The 22,366-nt window shown below is 46.9% G+C and overlaps 1 protein-coding gene across 2 annotated transcripts in view; it reads left to right on the forward strand.

Moving 5' to 3' along the window:
- TP53 (tumor protein p53) overlaps positions 1-20,514 on the forward strand; it is a 30,393-nt gene extending 9,879 nt beyond the window's left edge. For both annotated transcript variants that reach the window (XM_081835753.1, XM_081835754.1), the window contains exons 4-10: positions 7,967-8,153; positions 10,938-11,053; positions 12,316-12,425; positions 14,377-14,627; positions 16,921-17,021; positions 17,776-17,870; positions 19,467-20,514. In XM_081835753.1, the coding sequence (XP_081691879.1) occupies positions 7,967-8,153; positions 10,938-11,053; positions 12,316-12,425; positions 14,377-14,627; positions 16,921-17,021; positions 17,776-17,870; positions 19,467-19,506 (900 nt within the window). In that variant the 3' untranslated portion in view covers positions 19,507-20,514. The remainder of the gene's footprint in view (positions 1-7,966; positions 8,154-10,937; positions 11,054-12,315; positions 12,426-14,376; positions 14,628-16,920; positions 17,022-17,775; positions 17,871-19,466) is intronic.
- Positions 20,515-22,366: the final 1,852 nt, after the last annotated feature.

Below are 22,366 nucleotides of genomic sequence, written 5' to 3' on the forward strand. Positions count from 1 at the left end.
AGCCATTTGCACATAGCAAAATAAGTGTTTTATCAAAGTAATTGTTGAGCTGAAATACAATTAACAAGAAGTATAGTAATAGTGAAATACAATTGAGAAGAGGTATGTTAATAGTGAAATAATGATTAAGCTTTAACTTATTTTATTTTTTTTATTCATAATGCAAATACATTGGCATTTGGCAATAACAAAAATTCCTTTAGAAACACAGTTTACAAAGACTCAGAATCTAGTCTCGGGAAACATGCTGTAAGTGTAATGTGAAATAATAATAGGTGTAAATATATGATGTAAACTATCTGCTAATATAAACAGCAGAATGTAGGCACCCTGTATATAGAAAGGAGCAAACCTGTGATATTTTAGGGAGCAGGCTAGCAGGCGGGGCCCATGACTTACATCATAGGAGCCTACACAACACAAAACACTGTTGCTGTAGGTTTTATTTTATTTTATTTGTTTTTTATTTTATATTTTGGAAATGTACATCTAGATGTTTTTCCCCCTTTAATTTTTTGGGGCCCCCAAGAGAGTGGGGCCCTAAGCTATAGCTTGTTTAGCTTATACGTAAATCCGTATTGTTTAGAGGGGGGGAGCTTCACCCATGGAGGGGCATCGGCAAAGGTTGGTTTTATAAAAGGTCAGAAACTCAGATAGATAAGCTAATCACAAAATGGCGTGCTAAACAGGTTATGGTTGCCAGAGGAGAATGTCTAGACATCTTTATTTTATTTTGCCAGTTAAACATAGTATTAATTTCGTTTCTATATTGAAGGCGGAGGGCCTTCTCGGTGGTGGCGCCCGCCCTGTGGAACGCCCTCCCATCAGATGTCGAGGAAATAAACAACTATCCGACAGCATGTTTATACATGAGTAGAATGTGTCCTTTTTATTTAAAATGCATCTGTGGGTTATTTGTGGGGCATAGGAATTCATTCATTTTTTCCCAAAAAATATAGTCCGGCCCCCCACAAGGTCTGAGAGTCAGTGGACCGGCCCCCTGCTGAAAAAGTTTGCTGACCCCTGCCCTAAACAGCCTCAAACACCCAGTAGACCTGAAGGAGTGTCTCCACCCCCATCATTCTGCCCAGACGTTGAGGTCCAGCTCCGAGGGCCTTCTGGCAGTTCGCTCCCTGCGAGAAGCGAGGTTGCAGGGAACCAGGCAGAGGGCCTTCTTGGTGGTGGCACCCGCCCTGTGAAATGCACTCCCACCAGATGTCAAGAAAATAAACAACTATCTGACTTTTAGAGGACATCTGAAGGCAGCCCTGTTTAGGGAAGTTTTTAATGTTTGATCTTTTATCGTGTTTTTAATATCCTGTTGGGAGCCACCCAGAGTAGCTGGGGAGGCCCGGCCAGATGGGCTGGGTTATAAGTAATTTCTTATTCTAATTATTATTATTATTATTAATAATAATAATAATATTCTAAAGGAAACATCTCCAGAGCTGTTTACAAAAACTATAAAGCATTGTATGAAACCATCCCGAATATTCCAGATCCATCTCTTTAAGTGGCCTTTTGCTTTCCCCAAATCTATTCACCTAGTTAATTGATACAGCTTCTCCCATAGAAGAAGGACTCTAGGAAGGCAGTGGGGTGTAGTGGTGAGAGCATCAGACTGGGACCTGGGAGTTCAGGGTTCAAATCTCCATTGGGCGACCTTGGAGTCACTCGCAGCCTCTTCGCCTCCCTCTCAGGGTCGTTGTGAAGATTAAATGAGGAGGGGGGTGAAACATGTACTACTTGGAGAATAAAGTGGGATATTAATACAATTAATAAGTTATTCTGCTCAGCGGCTTAAGAAAGCTGGAGGGGCCAGCCAGAGGGAGATGTTGGTCGCCAGTGTGGCGCCCAGAGATCTCCATGGGGCCGCAACTGGACCCACACCTGGTGCTGGGGGGATTTTGAACAGGGGTGCTCCCCCTAGGTGCCATGAATTCATCCATAGCTGTCAAGCGTCCCTTACTTGGCGGGACAGTCCCTTATCCCAGTGCCATGTCCCGCTGCTGTCCCTTATTGATGATGTCCCTTAAATAAGCTATTGAAGGTAATGGGGCCGTTTATATGTCCAGCTGTCCTTTGTTGCTGTTTATTCGTGTTTAAATATATGCTATATGGTAATTTATGGACCTAATAGGTATCTAAAGCGATTTGCACGCAACAAAATACAGTGGTACCCCGCAAGACGAATGCCTCGCAAGACGAAAAACTCGCTAGACGAATGTTTTCCGTTTTTTGAGGTGCTTCGCAAGACGAATTTCCCTATGGGCTTGCTTCGCAAGACGAAATGTCTTGCGAGTTCTTGCGAGTTTTGTTTCCTTTTTCTTAAAGCCGCTAATAGCCGCTAAGCCGCTAATAGCTGTGCTTCGCAAGACGAAAAAACCGCAAAACGAAGAGACTCGCGGAATGGATTAATTTCGTCTTGCGAGGCACCACTGTATGTATTTTATCAAAGTAATGGTTGATCCCTTATTTTGGCTGCTGATCCCTTATTTTCGAGACTGCTGGTCCCTTATTTTCAAATCTGTAAGTTGACGGCTATGAATTCATCCCCAGTGCTCCCTAAAAGTGTGATTCCAAATAGCGGTTTTGCAGGACCCACAAAGGAAGAAAACAACAGCACAGTTCAATTCAAACAATGAGAGCCAGTGTGGTGTAGTGGTTAAGAGCAGTGGACTCGTAATCTGGTGAACCGGGTTCGATTCCCCGCTCCTCCACATGCAGCTGCTGGGGGACCTTGGGCCAGTCACACTTCTCTGAAGTCTCTCAGCCCCACTCACCTCACAGAGTGTTTGTTGTGGGGAGGAAGGGAAAGGAGAATGTTAGCTGTTTTGAGACTCCTTAAGGGTAGTGATAAAGCGGGGTATCAAATCCAAACTCTTCTTCAAAGCATTCACAATGAATGGCGCACCCGTTCGAAAACCCCGTATAAACTAACGTAGATCTAGCGTGAAAGTCTTCGTCGCACGGCTGTGGGTTCGAGTCCCACGTTGGGCAAAAGATTCCTGCCTTTGCAGGGGGTTGGACTAGATGACCCTCGGGTCCCTTCCAACGCTACAATTAATTTTTTATTTTATTTTAATAAATTGGTTGAATGAATCGATGCATACCTCCTTCTTTGTTATGTTTGGGGTGGTGTGTGTGTGTTGTTGTTGAGTCGTTTAGTCGTGTCGGACTCATCGTGACCCCCTGGACCAGAGCACGCCAGGCCCTCCTGTCTTCCACTGCCTCCCGCAGTTTGGTCAAACTCATGCTGGTAGCTTCGAGAACACTGTCCCACCATCTCGTCCTCCATCGTCCCCTTCTCCTTGGGCCCTCCATCTTTCCCCACATCAGGGTCTTTTCCAGGGAGTCTTCTTCTCTTCTCATGAGGTGGCCAAAGTCTTGGAGCCTCAGCTTCACGATCTGTCCTTCCAGTGAGCACTCAGGGCTGATTTCCTTCCGAATGGAGAGGTTTGATCTTCTTGCAGTCCATGGGACTCTCAAGAGTCTCCTCCAGCGCCATAATTCAAAAGCATCCATTCTTCGGCGATCAGCCTTCTTTATGGTCCAGCTCTCACTTCCATACATCACTACTGGGAAAACCAGAGCATTAACTATACGGACCTTTGTTGGCAAGGTGGTGTATCTGCTTTTTAAGATGCTGTCTAGGTTTGTCATTGCTTTTCTCCCAAGAAGCAGGCGTCTTTTAATTTCGTGGCTGCTGTCACCTTCTGCAGTGATCATGGAGCCCAAGAAAGTCAAATCTCTCACTGCCTCCATTTCTTCCCCTTCTATTTGCCAGGAGGTAATGGGCCCAGTGGCCATGATCTTCATTTTTTTGATGTTGAGCTTCAGACCATATTTTGTGCTCTCCTCTTTCACCCTCATTAAAAGATTCTTTAATTCCTCCTCACTTTCTGCCATCGAGGTTTTGTCATCTGCATATCTGGGGTTGTTGATATTTCTTCCAGCAATCTTAATTTTCCATTTAATAATATACATTTACAATATCATTATCGAATTTACCACCCTGGCTTTCAAAATTAACTAACTCTACAATTAATTCTTCACTAATTTAATCAATTTGTGGAATCGTAGAATTACAGAGGGGGCCCCGATGGTCTTGTTGTCGAACCCTCTTGCAACGCAGGAATAGCTGAACTTGGGTCCAGTGATACCAGCTTTTCAAAGTCTTATGTCTTGGTGCCAATCTCTGTCACCCATTAACGCTTCATTTTCTCAAACAGAAGACCTACTCTCTCCTTCCCAAAACATTCAGAAGGGGCCGCGTTCTTTTTAGAAACTCACTTCGGGCGGTTGACTCCTGCCGTGCCGCCCGGAGACCGATGGGAGTTGTAGTTCAAAGCAGCTCGAGGGCACCCAGCTGAAGGATGTCTACCGCCTTGGCGCCATGCGTTTGAAGCGCTGTGATACTACACGTCAAACCATCATGGCTTCACCCCCCCAAAGGATTCTGGGAGCTGTAGCTTGTTCCAGGTGCTGAGACAGCCCCTATTCCCCTCCCAGAACTATAATTCCCAGAGTCCATCCCTCTTCCCAGGGAACTCTGGCCGTTGGAATAGGGATATTCGGACAGCTCCTAGCACCCTTTATAAACTACAGTTTCCCTGAGATAGATGGATAGACATACATAGATTGGGGGGGGGTGCTCAGTTTTCACCATTTAAAGAGTTTAAATGTATGGCGCAGATGGGCCCTGGGATAAAGAAAATTCACTTCGAAGACTTGTTGAGAAATTCCTAAGGCCCCATTTTCACTATACAGTGGTACCTCAGGTTACATACGCTTCAGGTTACATACGCTTCAGGTTACATACTCTGCTAAGCCAGAAATAGTGCTTCAGGTTAAGAACCTTGCTTCAGGATGAGAACAGAAATTGTGCTCTGACGGCGCAGCGGCAGCAGGAGGCCCCATTAGCTAAAGTGGTGCTTCAGGTTAAGAGCAGTTTCAGGTTAAGTACAGACCTCCGGAACGAATTAAGTACTTAACCCGAGGTACCACTGTACATTTAAAGCAGCACCGTCCCACTTTTAACCCTCCAATCACTTCCTTGCACCAAAGAGTTCTGGAAGTTGTAGTTTAAGGTTCCCTTCTTTCCCTCACAGAGCTACAATTCCCAGATAAGGGGAGGGGGTTGATTATTAAACTGCTGTGGGAATTGTAGATCCCACAGTGGGGACGGGACACTAGGGAAGGGGCCTCCTCTTGCCTCTGAGCACCCTCAGTAAACTACAGTTCCCGTAATTCTTTGGGCGGAAAAAACTCCTGGCTTTTGGAAGTGGTGTGTTGAATGCATGCTGTGACCGCAACCAGAGTCTCACAGCTTTTTAAAGGCGGCTATTCGAGGAGGCTGGACTTGAGACCAGACCCCTTTTCTCCACGGCCCCCCAAACAACTCCGCAAGGCAAGTTTGGACATGTTTTGCTCTCCTCCTTACGCAGTTCATTGAGTTTCCTGCGTTGCTGGGGGGGGGGGGCTGAGAGACGGATGGACAGCGTTGCTCAGTCTCTGAAATTAAATCCCTCGCTCTTGTGCAGTGATGGCCGAAAAGGTTAGTTGAACTTTGGGCATGTTACTAGGATTGTGGTGCGTGTGGCTTTTTTTGGGGTGGGGGGAATCGTGTGCGGTCGAGATCACTACCCCCCCCAAAAAAAAACAGTGTCAGGAAAGGAATTTTAATGTAAATCAAAGGGCCAGCAAAAAGACTGCTGGGGGTTTTGGGGGGGGGGGTTGCCTAAAAGGATGGGTATGAATTGATTCCTACATTTTTTGAGGGGTGCTAAAAAATCTTGGGGGTGGGAGAGGCTTAATAATTTCCTATGAGGGTGAAAGGGGGGGCTGGATTATCCTGCAAGTGTATAAGATCTAGGGCAGGGGTGGCCAACTCACAATCTACTAACAGAGTTAAAAACTGGCAGTGATCTACTCCTGTTTTTTAGGGGTTCATGTCAAAGTCATTGAGCTGTTTTTTGTAGGAAGGAAAGCCCTGTTTTGGGGGGACGTTTTTGAGCTTTTTTTAGGGGAGCCAAAGTTCTTGAGCTTCTTTGTGGCGAGCCGGTGATCTACCGCAGACATCTGGTGATCTACCAGTATTTGATCTAGGGAATTTGGGGAGAGAAGAGGGGAGCTGTTGTGGGGGCAGGAGAGAATTGTAGGGTTTACAGCTCCAGAATTAATATAGATTCGACTCCGAGGTTGGGGGGGGGGGCAGCCGGATGCCTGGGTTCCCTCGGAGGCTGGTGGAGCCTGTTGCTTGGACATCTCACTGTTATCCTTTTTAACTTGCTATTTAAGCTGTTTTTTAAATGTTGCTTCAGATGTTGTTGTTGTTGTTTAGTCATTTAGTCTTGTCCACCTCTTCGTGACCCCCTGGACCAGAGCACGCCAGGCACTCCTGTCTTCCACTGCCTCCCGCAGTTTGGTCAAACTCATGCTGGTAGCTTCGAGAACACTGTCCAACCATCTCATCCTCTGTTGTCCCCTTCTCCTTGTGCCCTCCATCTCTCCCAACACCAGGGTCTTTTCCAGGGAGTCTTCTCTTCTCATGAGGGGGCCAAAGTATTGGAGCCTCAGCTTCAGGATCTGTCCTTCCAGTGAGCACTCAGGGCTGATTTCCTTCAGAATGGAGAGGTTTGATCTTCTTGCAGTCCATGGGACTCTCCAGAGTCTCCTCCAGCACCAGAATTCAAAAGCATCCAGTCTTCGGTGATCAGCCTTCTTTATGGTCCAGCTCTCACTTCCATACATCACTACTGGGAAAACCTTAGCTTTAACTATACAGACCTTTGTCGGCAAGGTGATGTCTCTGCTTTTTAAGATGCTCTCTAGGTTTGTCATTGCTTTTTCCCCAAGAAGCAGGCGTCTTTTAATTTTGTGGCTGCTGTCACCATCTGCAGTGACCATGGAGCCCAAGAAAGTAAAATCTCTCACTGCCTCCATTTCTTCCCCTTCTATTTGCCAGGAGGTGATGGGACCAGTGGCCATGATCTTCGTTTTTTTTTGATGTTGAGCTTCAGACCATATTTTGCGCTCTCCTCTTTCACCCTCATTAAAAGGTTCTTTAATTCCTCTTCACTTTCTGTCATCGAGGTTGTGTCATCTGCATATCTGGGGTTGTTGATATTTCTTCCAGCAATCTTAATTTTCCATTTATACACAAATAATACACATTTACATCATCATTAAATAACTCTACATAAATTAAATAACTCTACAAATCATTCTTAACTAATTTAATCGATTAGTTATCTCCCGCTTGGACTACTGCAATGCACTCTACGTGGGGCTACCTTTGAAGGTGACTCGGAAACTACAACTAATCCAGAATGCGGCAGCTAGACTGGTGACTGGGGGCAGCCGCCGAGACCACATAACACCGGTCTTGAAAGACCTACATTGGCTCCCAGTACGTTTCCGAGCACAATTCAAAGTGCTGGTGTTGACCTTTAAAGCCCTAAACGGCCTCGGCCCAGTATACCTGAAGGAGCGTCTCCACCCCCATCGTTCTGCCCGGACGCTGAGGTCCAGCGCCGAGGGCCTTCTGGCAGTTCCCTCATTACGAGAAGCAAAGCTACAGGGAACCAGGCAGAGGGCCTTCTCGGTAGTGGCACCCGCCTTGTGAAACGCCCTCCCATCAGATGTCAAAGCGATAAATAACTACCTGAAATTCAGAAGACATCTTAAGGCAGCCCTGTTCAGGGAAGTTTTTAATCTGTGATATTTTAGTGTATTTCTGGTTTTTATGGAAGCCGCCCAGAGTGGCTGGGGAAACCCAGCCAGATGGGCGGGGTACAAATAATAAATTATTATTATTATTATTATTGTGGAATCGTAGAATTACAGAGGGGCCCCAATGGTCATGTTGGCGAACCTTTGTCGGCAAGGTGATGATAATAAATTGTATAATTTCCATGTTGCAATGTTCTCCCTCCCTCTCTTTTCTCTCCGGCCCAACGTGTAGTACTCACCGGATCTCAACAAGCTCTACTGCCAGATGGGCAAGACTTGCCCCGTCCTCATCAAAGTGGCCACGCCGCCCCCTCCCAGGGCCGTCATTCGCACCACAGCCATCTTCAAGAAGTCTGAGCACATCGCTGAGGTGGTCAAGCGATGCCCGCACCACGAGCGCTCTGGCGAGGGCAGCCACGGTAAGCTCCAGCAGAGGGAATGGGCTGGCTCTTTTGGGCAAGGGGGCTGGTCTCTGGGGACGAGGACTGGGCCGATGCCCTGAGGAGTTGTCTACAAAGGATTCGAACCCAGCGCACCCTTTCTCTTTCCTCCCCCGTCCAAATGCATGCTTCGTGGTCAGGGTGGGCTTGATTTAAATCAGATCAAATCACGCTTACAGTGGTGCCTCGCAAGACGAAATTAATCCGTTCCGCGAGTCTCTTCGTCTAGAGGTTTTTTCGTCTTGCGAAGCAAGCCCATTGATGGCTTAGCGGATTAGCACTATTAGCGGCTTAGCGGATCAGCTGATAAGCGGCTTAGCGGCTTAGAAAAAGGGGGGGGAAGGGAAAAAAACCCGCAGGAACTCGCAAGACATTTTTGTCTTGCAAAGCAAGCCCATAGGGAAATTCGTTTTGCGAAGCACCTCCAAAACGGAAAACCCTTTCGTCTAGCGGGTTTTCCGTCTTGCGAGGCGTTCGTCTTGCGGGGCACCACTGTATTTAAATGACTAGTCAGTAAGACTTGATTTATATATATTTGTTAAAATAATCCCAATTCTATTGTAAATGCGTACAAATCAAAACTTGCACACTTGAAGAAAGAAAAAGAAATGAAGGAAGGTTACAAAAAAAGAAGAAAAGGAAAAATTTGGAGGATTCAAACCCGGCGCAGGCTTCCTCTTTCCTCCCCCGTCCAAATGCATGCTTCGTGGGTTTGATTTAAATCGAATCGCAATTTAAATGACTAGTCAGTAAGACTTGATTTTATATATATATATATGTATATATTTAAAATGTTATTCAATTTTATTGCAAATACGTACAAATCAAAACTTGCAGACTTGAAAAAGGAAAAAGAAATTAAGGAAGGTTACAAAAAAAGAAAAGAGGAAAAGGAAACAGAAAGAAAAACAAGCATAAATAATAAATAAATTTTATTAATAATAATAATAAACCCATTCCCACCACCCTTCTGAGTAATACCCCTCCCCACCTTCTCACTATATAGAAGGGTCTGGTGACTTCTGTTTCAGTGTATCTGAAGAAGTGTGCATGCACATGAAAGCTCATACCTAGAACTAACTTAGTTGGTCTTTAAGGTGCTACTGGAAGGATTTTTTTTATTGTGTTTTAATAAATAAATGAAATGTATAAACTTGAAAAGTATAAATAACAACAACAAAAGGCCTGATTGAAGAGGAACTTAAAAACAAAAACAAAGTGGGACAGAAATAAAAGCAATAATAATACTAATAATAATAATCCTCACTATAAAGAAAAGGTGGCTAGACTTTCAGTTTTGGCTACCGCAACCTGGGTTTAAGGTGCGATTAGATTATATACGATCAAATCATAAAGCAGCTGCCCTCTTCACTATAAACAGAGCAGTTGTTTCTTTTCATTTTCTGACGAATTTCTTAACGATAAGCAAATTTGGTGTCGCACGAGCAGATTTTTATTCTGAAAGTGCAGCCCAGGGGGAAAAGCTCGAGAACCGGTTCCCCTGCGCTATAAAAAGTGTTATTCGGAAGAGCGCTTTGGACAACACACTAAGGGAGATAAGAATAACACCATAAATCTTGGAATGAGAGTGATGAATTGCGCATTGGCTCAGAACCCGATTGAAACTAGTTTGATTAACTCAACGAAATGGGATGAGCTTGACCCGGCAAAAGGACCTCTCCTAAGCTGGGCAGCGATTTACTCCCCCAGTGCTCACCTGAGCCCTCTCTTGCCTCTTAGCATCCCTCCAGGTAACCCTCCTTGAAATTTACTCCCAGGGATGTGGGTGGCGCTGTGGGTTAAACCACAGGGCCTAGGGCTTGCTGATCAGAAGGTTGGCGGTACGAATCCCCGCGACAGGGTGAGCTCCCGTTGCTTGGTCCCTGCTCCTGCCAACCTAGCAGTTCGAAAGCACACGAGTGCCAGGAGATAAATAGGTACCACTCCAGCGGGAAGGTAAACGGCATTTCCGTGCGCTCTGGTTTCCGTCACGGTGTCCCATTGCACCCGAAGCGATTTGGTCCTGCTGGCCGCAAGACCTGGAAAGCTGTCTGCGGACAAACGCCGGCTCCCTTGGCCTGAAAGCGAGATGAGCGCCACAACCCCAAAATCGCCTTTGACTGGACTTAACCATCCAAGGGTCCTTGACCTTTTATGTTTTAAGATGCAGTAGAAAAAGATTTAAGGGACCTGGGTGGCGCTGTGATCTAAACCACAGAGCCTAGAGCTTGCCGATCAGAAGGTCGGCGGTTCGAATCCCTGCGATGGAGTGAGCTCCCGTCGCTCGGTCCCTGCTCCTGCCAACCTAGCAGTTCGAAAGCACGTCAAAGTGCAAGGAGATAAATAGGTACCACTCCAGTGGGAAGGTAAATGGCATTTCCATGTGCAGCTCTGGTTTGCCAGAAGCGGCTTAGTCATGCTGGCGACATGACCCGGAAGCTGTACGCCGGCTCCCTTGGCCAATAAAGCGAGATGAGCGCCACAACCCCAGAGTCATCCGCAACTGGACCTAATGGTCAGGGGTCCCTTTATCTTTCCCTATGTGGAGCAGGCGGTTTGGGGGTGGCTAGCCTCTGGTGTGGGGTGGGCCCTCTGCACGCACTCAGAGGCCATGCCGTCAAAACCATCACGCGGCACACATTTTGGACACCGCAGGTGCCGACCGCACTCAATCCTTTGTCCCTTTTGCAAAGCAGCCGTCCCCACGCTTTTCTCTCCCCTCCCCCCCCCCGCCCGGCCCTGATCCGGTTTTGTGTCCTCCAGGAGGCATCGCCCCCGCCGAGCACCTGATCCGGGTGGAAGGGAACCGGCAGGCCAAGTACTTATCCGACGAGAACACCAAGCGCCACAGCGTCGTCGTTCCCTACGAGGCACCCCAGGTTATCGAAATTGGGGCGTTGGGGGAGGGGGCTTGGACCGGGGAAAGATCCGCAGATCACACAGGAGATCTACCCTTTGCATTCAGGTGTCGCGGCAGCCAGTGACGTCGGGCCAGGATTGGTGCAATAGGGTCAATCTGTCTTGTCCTGCTCCGAGTTCTGCTCCGAGTTGGAAGTTTCTGAACTCTCTTTGGAGAGTTTTTATCTTGCGTTAACAGCGAAACCTCGGTTGCCGAACTGTAATCGGTTCCGGAAGGCCGTTCGGCTTCTGAAATGTTCGACAACGGAGGCGCGGTTGCCGGTCGGCAAAATCCATCGATAGATGGAGAACCGCGCCTCGGAAGCCGTTCGAAAACGGAAGCATTCTCTTCCAGGTCTGTCGGCCTTTGGGTTCTGAATTGTTCTGCCTCCGAAGCTTTCGACAACAGAGGTTCTGCTGTATTTTTAACGCTGTGAACCGCCCGGTAGGGCTATAGTATGCACGTTTAATTAATAATATTAATTATACAGTGGTACCTCTGGTTATAGGGATGCGGGTGGCGCTGTGGGTTAAACCACGGAGCCTAGGACTTGCCGATCAGAAGGTCGGCGGTTTGAATCCCCATGACGGGGTGAGCTCCCGTTGCTCGGTCCCAGCTCCTGCCCACCTAGCAGTTCGAAAGCACGTCAAAGTGCAAGTAGATAAATAGGTACCGCTCCGGCGGGAAGGTAAACGGCGTTTCCGTGCGCTGCTCTGGTTCACCAGAAGCGGCTTAGTCCTGCTGGCCACATGACCCAGAAGCTGTACGCCGGCTCCCTCGGCCAATAAAGCGAGATGAGCGCCGCAACCCCAGAGTCGGTCACGACTGGACCTAATGGTCAGGGGTCCCTTTATCTCTGGTTATGTACTTAATTTGTTCTGTAGGTCCGTTCTTAACCTGAAACTGTTCTTAACCTGAAGCACCACTTTAGCTAATGGGGCCTCCTGCTGTGCCACCGGAGCACGATTTCTGTTCTCATCCTGAAGCACAGTTCTTAACCTGAGGTAATATTTCTGGGTTAGCGGAGTCTGTAACCTGAAGCGTCTGTAACCCGAGGTACCACTGTAATTGTAATACAATGTAGCTTGCAAAGAAAGTTTATTATCCCTGCTGATAATAATTGTAATTATAGTAGTAATAATCTTGCAGTGCACCTTGCAGAGACGCTTCCCTTGAATAGTCGGGGGGGGGGAGATCAGCAGGTCCCTGTGCCCCAATTCCTGCCCCCTCTTTGCCTTTCAGCTGGGGACGGAGAGCAGCAAAATTCTCTACAACTTCATGTGCAACAGTTCCTGCCAGGGGGGCATGAACCGCCGCCCCATTTTGATCATCATCACCCTGGAGACCCAACTGTGCGTAAAACACTTTTCACCCTCTTCCTCTCTTCTCCCTCCTCCCCCCGGCACCTGCTTGCCCCCCAGGGAGGGCCCTCGAGAGTGCATTGGGGGCTCTGTCTCCTGGGTTCCAGGACTCCTGGGTTCTCTGGGAAGGGTGAGGCCAGCAGATGGGGCTCTGAACTCCTGTTTGCAGATAGAGAGGTCACAGGCAGCGTTGAAGCAAGCCCATAACTCTAGAACCAAATTTCTCGTGAGATCTGAGATCTGTTAAAATTTCATTGGTGCTTGGCTCTAGATCCCATGAGACCAGGGCCCTTCAGGATTTAACCTCCTTCCGGCGGGCCTGTAAGACAGAGCTATTCCGCCTGACCTTTAATTTGAATCCAGCCTGATCTTTTATTCCCCTTCCCTCCCCTTCCCCTTTTTATGAAGATCACCCGCTCTGAGACCCCACAGCTAATTCTCCCCTGGCCTCCTCGCTGGCCCAAGTAGGACCAATTCAGCCAGCTAGCCCTGGGGATTATCTAATTGATTTTTGATTTTTATTGTTATTCATGTTTTTATACTATATTTTATTCTGCTTTTATAATTAAGTGTTTTAAATTTGTTGTTAGCCGCCCTGAGCCCGGTTTTTGAACCAGGAAGGGTGGGGTATAAATAAAAATTTATTATTATATTATTATTATATAGATCCTTGCTCTAACTATGGGTCCGGGGTTGGGGGGTGGGGTGGGAGAACGGTGCCCAGTGGCCCTAGAGATCTGTGACAGTGGGTGGGTGGGTACTGATCCTGTTGAACCGCAAGGAAGGGAGGGGTCCTGTCCAAATCTGGCTACAGTGGTACCTTGGTTCTCAAACTTCATCCGTTCCGGAGGTCCGTTCCAAAACCAAAGCATTCCAAAACCAAAGCGTGCTTTCCCATAGAAAGTCATGCAAAACAGAGCGATCCGTTCCGGACTTTTAAAAAAACCCCTGAGACAGCAATTGCAACATGAATTTTACTCTCTGACGAGACCATTGATCCATAAAATGAAAGCGATAAACAATGTGCTGCAATCAATCAATCAGTAGCTGGACTGGGTTCCGCACAGTCACAAAAAAGAGCCGAAAAAAGGCAAAATACCTCAGGTTAAGAACTTAATTCATTCCGGAGGTCCGTTCTTAACCTGAAACTGTTCTTAACCTGTTCTTCAGCTAATGGGGCTTCCCACTGCTGCCACCGCACAATTTCTGTTCTCATCCTGAAGCAAAGTTCTTAACCTGAATTACTATTTCTGGGTTAGCGGAGTCTGTAACCTGAAACGTCTGTAACCCGAGGTACCACTGTAAATAGCAAAAACTGATAGACCTCAGCGTAACACTCAAAATGGAAGCCTGTGGAACGCCCTCCCACCAGATGTCAAAGAGAAGAACAACTACCAGACTTTTAGAAGACATCTGAAGGCAGCCCTGTTTAGGGAAGCTATTATTGTTTGATGTATTACGGTATTTTAATATTTTGCTGGAAGCCGCCCAGAGTGGCTGGGGAAGCCCAGCCAGATGGGCGGGGTAGAAATAAATTATTATTATTAAACACTCAAAACGGAGCACGTTCGGCTTCCGGAAAATAGTTCCCAAAGCGGAACACTTACTTCCGGATTTGCAGTGTCTGGGTTCCAAGTTGTTTGGGTACCAAGGCGCTTGAGAACCAAGGGACCACTGTAACAACTTGGGAAAATGCCGTCCCCTGGCTTCCTTGCTGTCATTTGCAAATTTGCCCAGACTCTTTCTTTGCCTGCATGGGGAGCCTAGTTCACGGAGGTAAAAAAAAAATCCCATTCATTCCTTCGTCCCTTTCTGCCTTTGCCACTTGCATGCGGCCCTCGGAAGCCTTCTCCAGATGCGAATGCGGCCCTTGAGCTGCAAAGAAAAAGGGAAAAAAGTTTTCCCTCATCTGACGTCTCCTCTCCCCTCCCTTTCTCTGCAGGGGCCAGCTCCTCGGACGACGCTGCTTTGAGGCCCGGGTTTGCGCCTGCCCAGGCCGAGACCGCAAGACGGAGGAAGAAAACTTCAAGAAAATGGCTCCCTCTGGAATTAACGCCAAGAGGAATAAACTCGAATCTGATGGCGGCGGGAACGCCAAGAGGAGTCGACTGGAAGCCGGCAGTGGGAACGCCAAAGAGTGCAAGTCTGAAGAGGAGTCGTCCCAGGAATGGTTGCCGGGGAGTCCAGGAGCGTGTAAGCAAGCCTGCTACTCATATATATAATTTTTATTTATTTTCCATTTAATAATATACATTTGCATCATCATTATCTACTTTACTGCCCTGGCTCTCTATCGACTTCCTTCCTTCCCTCCTGCCTCACAGCTTTCAAAATTAACCTTTATATCATTGCATTTTAATCATCAATCTTTATTACGGTCCAGAGACCCAACAAATCGTTACAAAGCAATACACAATTCATACAGCCCACCTCCAGGTTAAACAAGCATTTTGTTCCAAATATAGGAATCACTGGTTCTTGCAACCACCGATAAAAACTTTGCCACTGCTAATGTTCTAGCATTTGTCCGGTCTTCCAATAGGAACCTGACATAGTGAGCCTCTGATTTTCCCGGGAAAGGTACCAGCAAGGGTAGTATCAGTTCAGCCCTGGCTTGCTCATATTTTGCACAATGCAACAAAATATGTTTTATGGAATTGATGTCTTGAGCACACAAGCAAAGTCTGTCCTGGTAGGGAACTCCTCTCAACCTGCCCTCCAACACTGCAGAAGGAAAGACGTTTAGTCTGGCTTTGGTGAAAAGCCTTCGATAGTTTGGTACTGTCAGGTTTTTAATGTAATATGTTAACTTAAAGACATCCCCATATTGTACTCCTACTGCCTGCGGACTACAGACTGCGTGTGATCGAGATCGCAAGTCACTGTGTGCATTATCCCATAATCTTTGCTTTAATAAATTTTATTTATACCCTGCTCTCCCCAGACAAGACCAGGCTCAGGGCGGCTAACACCAGGTCTAAAAACAATTGATTGAAATTGTGTTTTCCAATTCTAATTGCACTCATTACAAAAGGCCTTGAAACTTAAATATACAAAGGTAGAAAATTTCTCATTACAAGTCTTCAGGCAACCCTGCTAGTGATGTTAATTGCTTACAATGATCTTTCAAATATTGTATAAATTTACTCCAGTCCTTTTGGAATACTTGATCGTGCTGGTTTCGGATTTTTCTTGTCAAATTCGCCAGTTCTGCAAAGTCCATCATTTTCATCTTCCGCTCTTCTTGCTTTGGTATTTCTTGTTGTTTCCGTTTTGGGGCTAGAAGAATTCTTTCCGCAGTTGTCGCACACATAAACCGTCTTTTATCCTCCCTTGGTATCTCATCACCCACTATACCCAATAAAAAGGCTTCTGGTTTTTTAATAAAAGTATTTTTAAATGCAAACCTGCCCCTCTCAATGCAATTCTCTCCCTCTGTTTTGGTTTGGGTTTGAGTTGGGGTTTTTTGTTTTGTTTGGTTTTTTAGGGCAGAGGGCACTTCTAAAAGGCGGCGCATATACAGTGGTACCTTGGTTCCTGAACTCAGTCCAACTTCCAAAAGTCCGTCCAACTTCCAAAGCATTGGCAAACCAAGGCGCAACGTCCGATTGGCCCTGGAAACAATAGCCGACATTTTACTTGGCATTGTAGGAGAGGATATTAATAGACAGGATTGTAAGCTGTTTTTATATGCAACGACTGCAGCAAGTATATTATTGGCACAAAAATGGAAGCAAGAAGAATTACCGACGAAATAAGAATGGCAGATGAAATTAATGGCCTATGCAGAATTAGATAAATGAACAGGAAGGATTTGAAACCTGCGGGATCAGAGATACTTAGAAGACTGGAGTAAATATATGAATTAATTGAAAAGCAATTGTAATGAACAGGTTATGCTTGTAGGACTGCAAGAAGTTCTGTAAAGAGGACTATTTGAAATATTATAAGAAAGATTATGAAGAGAATTATTAGTTAATGATAATTAAGAGTAAGACAAATTAAGAAATGCAGAATAAGTGATAAAGAACGGAAAATCATAGAGCTTGTTAATGGAAGTCTAAAAGATTGTATAAGAAGTTGTGTTAAATGATTGTTGGAAATGATACGTTGAAAAAACTAATAAAAATGTATAAAATAATAATAATAAAAGGAAACAATAGCCGACAGCCACACCAGGCGTTCGGCTTCCGAAAAACATTCGCAAACTGGAACACTTATTTCCGGTTTTCTGGTGTTTGGGAGCCAGTTTGTCCGGGAGCCAAGGTACCAGTGTATTAATATTTGTTCTTCTTCAACCAGACCTTTGGCCGATGGACATCTTTTACGTATGAGATGGTTGCTTTGGTTTTTGTTGTTATTACGCATTTTGTGTTTCTTCCGTTGCAAACCATTGCCATGAGAGCTGCGCACGAAGCGGGTGTGGGTGTGTGCGCAGATTTAATAAATAAAATTAATCAACCCTTCCTCCTGTCCCTTTCCACAGCTTTCTCTCAGAGCAGCGATTCGGGAGGCTCCAAGAAGCGGATCGTGGAGGCTCCCAGTGGCGTCGGCAGTAGTACTGAAGGAAGAGTTTACACCATCCAGGTGACTTTCGTGGGGTGGGGGGTGGAAAAGCCAGAAAGCCGCGTCTCGGGCCTTGCGTAAATGTTCGCACCGAACTGCGTCCGTTTGGCTTAAGTGTCCCCCCTCGGACTGCGAGGGAGCTGCAAGATGGCCGCTCCCTGGTTAATAATAATAATAATTTTATTATTTATACCCCAGCCACTCTGGGCGGCTTCCAACAGAATATGAAAATAAAATAACCTATTAAAAACATTAAAAGCTTCCCTAAACAAGGCTGCCTTCAGATGTCATTGACTCACACTTCTAGAGACAGGGAGTTTTACGGTTAAAGAGACTAAACACCCATTCCCCCAAAGGCCACAATTTTATTTCTCCCACAATGCCTCACTCTTGTGTGAACCAGCGGTTTGACATACCAATATTTCCCAACTTCACTGCATCCCTGCTTAGAGAAGGCAGACTGCTTCCCTCATCCTTCTTGTGGCAGGTGAAGATGGTTTTATTCCAACGGGCCCTTGGAAACCAATGGAATTTTAAGGAAAGGGCATGCTGCTTTTATTATCTACATTTTAATAGATTTTTTTTAAAAAAATAAATAAATTGCATCTTAATTACTTTGGAACAATGATCTTCCACCGCTTAGCTTTTCCGTATCTCAATCTGCGCTGTTTTAGTAAGCCGCTTTGATTCCTGGTCTGTTGGGGAAGAAGGCAAAGGTATAAATAAATACGATGGGAATAATTGATGACGACAATATTTCCTCCTCCCTTTCCAGACTCGGGACCGGAAGCTGTACCAGCTGCTGAAGAAAATAAAAGAAGCCATCGAGTTTCAAGATTTGATGAAGCAAAACAAGGAGCCGGCCAAAGTGTGAGTGGTTAAACGCTGCCTCCTTCGCCCTTCACCTGACTCCCATCTATCTTCAGGCGTCGACAGGCAGTGACTTCTACATGCCAATCAGGTGTCCTCCCCGGCTGCATCCTTTTCCCCCTCCATCTCCCCAGCTCCATCACCAGTCTGGTCAGATTGGAGTGTGGGGTTTTCGCCTTGCTTTCTTGCTTGCTTTTGCGAGGTGCAGCATCGCTCGCTGATTCGAGCCGCTTGAGGCTCATTTTGTTGTTGGTTAGTCGTGTCCGACTCTTTGTGACCCCCTGGACCAGAGCAGGCCAGGCACTCCTGTCTTCCGCTGCCTCCCGCAGTTTGGTCAAACTCATGCTGGTCCCTTCGAGATCACGGTCCCACCATCTTGTTCTATGTCGTCCCCTTCTCCTTGGGCCCTCCATCTTTCCCAACATCAGGGTCTTTTCCAGGGAGTCTTGTCTTCTCATGTGGCGGCCAAAGTATTGGAGCCTCAACTTCAGGATCTGTCCTTCCAGGGAGCCCTCAGGGCTGATTTCCTTCAGAATGGAGAAGAGTCTCCTCCAGCACCAGAATTCAAAAGCATCCATTCTTCGGCGATCAGCCTTCTTTATGGTCCAGCTCTCACTTCCATACATCACTACTGGGAAAACCAGAGATTTAACTATACGGACCTTTGTTGGCAAGGTGATGTCTCTACTTTTTAAGATGCTGTCTAGGTTTGTCATTGCTTTCCTCCCAAGAAGCAGGTGTCTTTTAATTTCGTGGCTGCTGTCACCATCTGCAGTGATCGTGGAGCCCAAGCAAGTAAAAACTCTCACTGCCTCCATTTCTTCCCCTTCTATTTGCCAGGAGGTGATGGGCCCAGTGGCCATGATCTTTGTTTTTTTGATGTTGAGATTCAGACCATATTTTGCGCTCTCCTCTTTCACCCTCATTAAAAGGTTCTTTAATTCCTCCTCACTTTCTGCCATCAAGGTTGTGTCATCTGTATATCTGAGGTTGTTGAGGCTCATTATGCCTTGCCTTAAGAGCTTGCTGACCCCCCCCCCCATAATGGCTGCTCGCTCCTCCTGTTATGAGTGTGGGCTAGCCCCAAATTTAAAAAACAAACAAATAAAGAACCCCCCCCCCCCAGAACCAGGACATTTCATGTAAAATGCAAAAATCTGCCCAGGTGGGCATGGCGACCCCCCAAAAGAGGACTTGTCCTGGAAAACCTGGACATATGGCAGCTCAACATTATCCGGACCTAAGCGTTCATGTCTGCCTTCAAATCACCGACAATGTGGGGATGGGCGCCAGTGAGGAGTTGAGTCTCCCGTCCTTGGCAACGAATTTTGTCTGTGCTTTCACTGCGCAGCGATCCCTCTTGCTGTTCTGGCTTCTGAGATTCAGAATATTATTTTTTTTCTTGTTTTCCTCCTCCAAAAACTAGGTGTGTCTTGTGGTCTGGTGCGTCTGATAGAGCGAAAAATACGGTGACTGTCGGGAAGTGTAGATTTGGGTGGATTTCTTTAAAAATAGCTCCAAAACTCCAGATTTTCGCTTTTTGAAATACGGATAACCCTAAATTAACACCTCCTTTTCCATCTCTTCTTTGCCTAGGCTCCAGAAGAAGATGGCTGTGGTTGTGAAGGACAACTGAATAGGAGCGCTGCTTCTCCTATCCCCCCCTGCCCCCCCAACTCCTCACCCCATTTCCCCCTCCAAAGACCCTTCTTATGGTTGAGCCATTCTCCAGCCTTCTGATTGGGCCAGGTCACAGCAGTGCTGAACCTCCCTGGACCAATCAGGGTTTCCCTAATAGCTGCTGCGGGAGGGGCGCCTCTTTCTATCGCCCCCCCTGCCATCAAATGGTTTGGGACAGGCTGCATTCTCCTAATTACATAAAATAACTGCCAGTTCTTGTTTTTTTCCTGAACCGCCTCACTCACTGAGGAGTAGAGAACTGTTGCTCTGTCTAAACTTCATTTTTTTAATTTTTTATAAAAATTGAGTTTCTCAAACAGTATTCCTTTTTTTAATTTCTATTTTTATTTTACAAAAGAGTTGCTGCTTATTTCGTAACACGGGTGGCGGAGGGCTGCAACCTGCCCCACATGTATTTCCCCGGGCGAGGGCTTGTTAAGGAGCGGGAATGGTGAAATGGCCCTCTCGTTTCTAGGAGGAGGGGCTCCCACCCCCCCAATTCAGTTCAGTATTAGACTGTGGAGACCCGGTTATACTCCACATTCCTTGACCGCGCAGCCTTTCCCCCAACCTGGTGCGCCCACCGGGCGCTCTGTACTACAATTCCCAGCCCTCTGTGCTGGCCATCGCTGTCGGGAGTTGAGCACCAGAACATCTGGAAAGGCAAACCAGGTTGGCAATGGAGGGTGTGTGTGTGTGTTTCCAAATAAAATAATCATGGAAGGTAGAAAAAGAAAAACAAAACCCCAAACTACAATGATCTGACACATTAGCAAACTCTCATACAGTCCTTCACTCCCACAATTAATTGTCCTGAAGCTTAGCAAAGCCCTCTCCTTTTTCCCTCCGCCTCCCCCCCCCCCCCCGTTAATTGCTTTGTAGTTTATTTTATATGCTTCGATTTTCCTTGCATGGCTTTTTTTAGGAACCCCCTTTTTTGTACTTTAATAAAAGATAGACTTTGGTCCTGGTCCTATTTTTTCCTCTAACGTCCCTCCGAGCGGCATTTTTTGTATGCGACTCTAAAACCCCAGATGTTTGTATTTTTATATTATTTTGTTGTTCCTTATTTCTTTATCGTTCGCTCTTTGCCATAAGCTGAACGTTACTTTTGTGCTGACCCTGGGCGGGGGTTACCATGCGGCATGGTCCGTGTCCGGTCCGAGGCTGAAGCTGGGTCCAAGGCAGGGGTCCAAACCAGGGAGGTTCTGGCAGAAAGCAGGACGGGGTGCCAGCAGGAACAGGTAACCAACGATGTTGCTCCCGCAACCTGGGACTGGCTGGCTTTTATCTGCCCCGAGGCATAGGGCAGCCCCGATCCTCAGGTGACTCGCCTCTTCTGGCCTGGAGGTGAGCACTCCTCCTGCGGGAACTTAGTTCCCTCCGCCTCTCCGCCCTGAGCCTCTGCAGCTCAGGAGAGGCTGGAGGGTTACCAGACCCAGAGGCAACCTCCGCTTCCCCTGACGGGGCTGAGAGTGGAGCACCTGCAGGCAATGGGTCCTCCATCACCTCAGGAGCCAGAGCAGACTCAGCTGGTGCCTGCACCTGAGGACCCAGCACAGGTGAGGACCCTTCAGGCTCAAGCCCCAGCCCCAGCTCAGTTGGTTCTGGAGGCGGGGAATCCTGTGCAGGCTGGGATTCCTTGGGTTCAGCCTCTGAATCAGATTCCCAGGCCATCACAACTTTTTCATTCTGGCTTGTTTTGTTTTTTTAAAGTAATGCAATGTCAAACAACTTCCAGCTGCAGAAATTAAGGTGGGTCCCCAAAAACAAACACCTGGGGCATCGAAAGAGGTGTGTCTTCAGAGTCCTCTGAAATCTGGGCGATGAAGGTGTTGGATGCATGTCTGGTGGAAGGGGGCAGCCCCACAATGTAGTCTCCTCTACCTTTTTTATATCCCACCTTCCCTTCCAAGCTCAAGGGGGGGAACACGGTTCGACTGCCCTTCACCTGAAGATCTCTGGGACAGGGTGGCGCACCACTCCTTCGTGTGTGGAGTCCCACAGGGCGCAATCCTTTCCCCGATGCTTTTTAATATCTTTATGCACCCTCTTGCCCAGATTGTCGGGAGCTTTGGGCTGGGTTATCACCAATATGCCGATGACACCCAGCTTTATCTGTTGACGGACGGCCGCTCTGACTCTGCCCCGGACACACTGACCAGGTGCTTGGAAGCTGTGGCTGGATGGTTAAGTGGGAGCCGGTTGAAGTTAAATCCTCTCGTTTTTTGACAGAATTACAAGCCTGGTAGATGAAGGGAACGCAGTGGATGTAGCCTACCTTGATTTCAGCAAGGCATTTGACAAGGTGCCCCATGATATTCTTGTAAAGAAGCTGGTAAAATGCGGTCTTGACTATGCTACCACTCAGTGGATTTGTAACTGGCTGACTGACCGAACCCAAAGGGTGCTCATCAATGGTTCCTCTTCATCCTGGAGAAGAGTGACTAGTGGGGTGCCACAGGGTTCTGTCTTGGGCGCGGTCTTATTCAACATCTTTATCAATGACTTGGATGATGGACTCAAGGGCATCCTGATCAAATTTGCAGATGACACCAAACTGGGAGGGGTGGCTAACACCCCAGAGGACAGGATCACACTTCAAAACGACCTTGACAGATTAGAGAACTGGGCCAAAACAAACAAGATGAATTTTAATAGGGAGAAATGTAAAGTATTGCACTTGGGCAAAAAAAATGAGAGGCACAAATACAAGATGGGTGACACCTGGCTTGAGAGCAGTACATGTGAAAAGGATCTAGGAGTCTTGGTTGACCACAAACTTGACATGAGCCAACAGTGTGACGCGGCAGCTA

Source organism: Podarcis erhardii, assembly GCF_964252035.2.
Source record: "Podarcis erhardii genome assembly, chromosome: 13".
NCBI classification, from domain to species: Eukaryota; Metazoa; Chordata; class Lepidosauria; order Squamata; family Lacertidae; genus Podarcis; species Podarcis erhardii.